Source organism: Gossypium hirsutum, chromosome A06 (assembly GCF_007990345.1).
Source record: "Gossypium hirsutum isolate 1008001.06 chromosome A06, Gossypium_hirsutum_v2.1, whole genome shotgun sequence".
Taxonomy (NCBI): Eukaryota; Viridiplantae; Streptophyta; class Magnoliopsida; order Malvales; family Malvaceae; genus Gossypium; species Gossypium hirsutum.
Genome location: NC_053429.1, coordinates 105208543 through 105212752, shown reverse-complemented (window position 1 = coordinate 105212752; position 4210 = coordinate 105208543). Strand labels below are relative to the sequence as shown.

The window sequence follows — 4210 nt, the reverse complement described above, 5'->3', positions numbered from 1 at the left end:
ACTGTCTTGAAGGAGAAGGGAAAATTGCCCTTTTAGTCCATTCTTGTTATTCGCGCGTTCAATGTGGTCATTTTCCTTTTTTATTTATTTCGGATTTGCCCCGAATTTCTGTTTTAAGTTCAAATTAGTCCCTTTTTGGTTATTTCGGCTATTTTATTATTAAATTAATTAATTTTATTAATATAATATTAAATTAATTAATTTAGTATTTAATATTTATATTTTTTTAATAGACTTTACTTATTTTTTCTTATCACTTTTATTATTGTTATTTTATTTATTATTTATTATTTTATATCTTTTTAGATACTTTCAAATTTTAGATTATTTTTATTATTTTTACTATTATTATCATTATTATCATTATTTTATGTTTATTATTTTTTGCCTAAATTTTATATTTGTTTATTTAATTTTTCTTTTACTTTCAAAATACTTAAATTTAGCTTTATGTATATCATTTTATCTATTTACTCATTACCATTTTATTTCATTTTTTATTTTCATTTTTTATTTTCATTTTTTTATTTTACTATTATTTTTATTTTTATTTCATTTTTACTTAATATTAATATTAGGTTTAATTAGTTAATGCCATTGTTTATTTTAATCATCATGCCATGCATCATCATTTTCTTATTATTGCAATCACACCACGAATCGTTTTAAATGTTTGTTCTATTACGTCCTAAATAAATCAAATCCACGACATTTCAAATATTATATTCATTTCCACATAATTGCATAATTTTATTTTTAAAAAATAAGCAATGTTTCGTATTTTGGAAATTCGAAAGGTCGTTCCTTAATTTACGGTGTTTCGACTTTCTCGATAAATTCAAATAAACGAACATTTTTAAGCAGAAAATTTTAAATATTCTCAAGAATTAAAAAAATCGTATTCTAACTTACGGAATATGATTTCTTTCTAAAACCGAGATAATCGAACATTTTTCAAAATTAATAAATTTTTGGTGTTTATTCTCGTTTCGAGGATTTAAGGCATTGTGTTCTAACTTACAGGACGTAATCCTTTTCCTCTGTTAACGTGTAATATACCCATTTTTTTGTAAAAATTCAATTAAATAGTGTTTAACAAAAAGATCTTATTTTTAAAATTTTCCTCAAATTTTAAACTTTCGACACTAAAAGCACCAAGTAATCGACTAGGTACCAATTTTCGGCGTATTGAGGGTGCTAACCCTTCCTCGTGCATAATCAACTCCCGAACCCGTTTTTTGGATTTTGTAGACCAAAAATCATCGTTTTAATAAATATTAAACTTTTGTTAAAACGATTGAATTACCAGGTGATCCGATTACACCTAAATAAAAAAGATTAGTGACGACTCCCATTTTTCATTTTCATTTTCAAAATAAAAGTCGACCCCGTTTTTTAAAAAAATAATTTCGACAACTTGTATATTTAATTTCTATATTTTCTTGTTTATTATACGTCACTTTGTTTTATATTATTCTTTAAATTTATTATATATCCCAACCAGCTCGCACGGTTTTAAAATTAGAATTATTTTTGTTTTGCAAAACATTAATATGGGAATTTCTATGAATGTTTGGAATCTTAATTACAACCAAAAATTGAAATACATATTTGTTATTTTAATAAAATGTGTAGATAGATATATGGTTAGAAAAATTCACTTGAGTCTAAAAGCTAAAATTATTTAAAATCTCACAGCTATTATAATATTTTTATTATGTCAGCAATTTTTTGACCTAATGGTAAAAATATTTGCATCCCTACCCAATTATAAAAAAAATTAAATTCAGTATAGTTACTGCAGAGATACATCTAAAAATAATATCATAAATCTCATTGCAAATCTCTCTGTTACATACTACTATGAAATTTATTAGAAACGAAATAGTATTCCATTACACTAAGCATATATCTCCGAAACTTCGGTCTTTGCATTGCCTGCCAAATTTTATCAAACCCTACAAAGAAAAAAAAAGCACCCAAAAATTTATGTAATTGCACTAAACAAAGGAACTTCATCACTGAAGAAGCAATGGAGATGATAAGGAAGTGAAGTATGCATACTGGTTGTAGTCAATGTTAATGATACCGGCAACAGGGTTAGCAATAAGAGCGAATGCCTCTCGGGAGAGATCAATGGTTGATGGGCATCCCGGACAGTGATCAACGATCTTCACAGTTACGCTCTTGCCTGTGCATGGATGTGGTACGGGATTTCGGGGTCCCGTGCATGTCACAGTGAACATTTTCCCACACACTGCCCCATTATTCCACAATCCATCACCAGCCGCGGCAATCATTTTTCCTTGATCCTGACTTCCAAAGCATGCAGAAGCTAGCAATAACCACAAAATATAGCATACTTAGATATTGTTTCAAATCAAAGTAATTGAATAAATAATAATTCAGAACTTGATTATAAATTCGATTCAGGAGAAATTAAAAAAGAGAAAAAAAAACCAATACTCACGAACATAATTTGTGTAGAAGGTTGCAATCCCTGGTGTTGCTGAAGCAAAAGAGACAAAGGTAGCAATGATACCAACAAAAATCAAAGTAATCTTCTCCATTGCTTAATTAGCTTTGGGTTTTTAGGTTGTTAGTGCTGTGCGAGCACTTTAACCTGTAGGTGTGGTCCAATTATATAGGGTAATTTTTTTGGTTAGTAATTATATAGGTTAATTGACAGCCTTATATTTAGTCATTTACTAACTTATTGCAGGAAAGTGTATTAAGAAATTATTTTCATACCAATTATGCAGATGTTTTTTAATTTATTTACTCACCATAGTTTCCTTGTATATCTGGAGAAAATTATTTACAAAATCCGTTTATCATCTCACCAATTAAAAACTTTAAATATGTTTCTTAATTTCCTGCAAGTCCAAATGCAGTAAACTAATCAGAAAATTTGTATCAAAATTACGATTTACCGAATTAAATTATAACCAGCAGAAGAAGCCTGAGCCCGGAAGCATGTCCATTTTTAGCCGAATCTGTTATGATTCGAGTCCAAAAAATCTAAGCTAATAATGATTTGAGCTCCAAAAATTTAAGTCAAAGAAAGTTCGAGTTGACCCAAGTCTAATAAAATTCGAGTCTAAAATAATCCAAATTTGAAACTAATTTTAGCATGAGACCAAGTTAGATCTGATCAAAAACTTAAAAGTCCAAATCGATAACTAAACAAACATTAATAATTAATATGATCATATTAATAATATTTAAAATATAAATAAAATTTATAATTATTTAATTTATTAAAATGTATTTTAAATATTATATAATTTTATTATAATTTTATAATTGATAATAAAAAAATTAATTTTTAAATTAAAATAAATTTTAAAAACTTTATTTATAAATATAAAATAATTTTAGATACAATGCTATTGCATGTGTATAATAAATATTAAATGCTAATAATTATTCAAATTTAGAATATTTAAATTTGATGATCATATAAAATCTATAATAATATAATATATCAGTTTAATAATTAATAATATGATGAAATTAAGCTTAAAAGAATAACCCTCCAGTCGAATTTGTTTAACTTCCCATTAATGAAAAATCAAATTTATATGAGCTAATAGGTAAAAGAATGCCTTTAATTAAAAAAATTGGAAAAATCAATTAAAAAAATACACCCAATTGAGCTATTCATGATACAAGAAAAATAATTATTGATCGATTTGACTGTTGATAGATACTAATGTGATTGATGGAAGTAATGAAAAACCATGTGGCATGCCATACGTGACATGCCATGATAATATATATTTATAAAATTGAAAATTAATAAAAATTAATAAAAAAACATTTCTAATATATACATAAAAAATGAACTTAGACAAATAGACGTTCAAGTGCATTTAAATTTGGACACCTATTTGTCTACATTTATTTTGGGCTCTCTATTAAAAAAATCCTAAAATATTATTTAAAAATCATAATTATTTTCAAAATTATAAAAGTTATTAAAAAATTTAAATAACTAAAATAATAATAATAAATTATTAAAAAATTCAAAAAATATAAATAATTCTTTCTAGACCTAGCATGCCATGTTAGCATACTTGTCCATGTGAAATGCCTCATGTCAACTTCTCATTTATTTCGTCAACCATGTTAGTGTCCATTAACGGTTAAATCAGTCAATAATAATTTTCATTAGTGGAAGAGCCTAGTTGATTTGTTCTTTACTGAG

At 25.8% G+C, this 4210-nt stretch overlaps 1 protein-coding gene across 1 annotated transcript; it reads right to left on the bottom strand.

The window, feature by feature from the left end:
- Positions 1–1845: 1845 nt before the first annotated feature.
- On the bottom strand, positions 1846–2588 carry LOC107963496 (putative EG45-like domain containing protein 1). The gene is made up of 3 exons (XM_016899992.2): positions 2471–2588; positions 2065–2335; positions 1846–1958 (listed from the first exon to the last, which is right to left on the bottom strand). The coding sequence occupies exons 1-3, from the start codon at positions 2568–2570 to the stop codon at positions 1952–1954; spliced, it is 378 nt and encodes a 125-aa protein (XP_016755481.1). The 5' UTR covers positions 2571–2588; the 3' UTR covers positions 1846–1951.
- Positions 2589–4210: the final 1622 nt, after the last annotated feature.

What these genes read in the sequence shown, in the direction of transcription:
- LOC107963496 (XM_016899992.2), bottom strand. Translation starts at nt 2,570, where the DNA reads ATGGAGAAGATTACTTTGATTTTTGTTGGTATCATTGCTACCTTTGTC. An exon ending in CTTCTACACAAATTATGTTC is followed by an intron (nt 2,336 to 2,470) that starts GTGAGTATTGGT and finishes GGTTATTGCTAG; the next exon opens with CTTCTGCATGCTTTGGAAGT.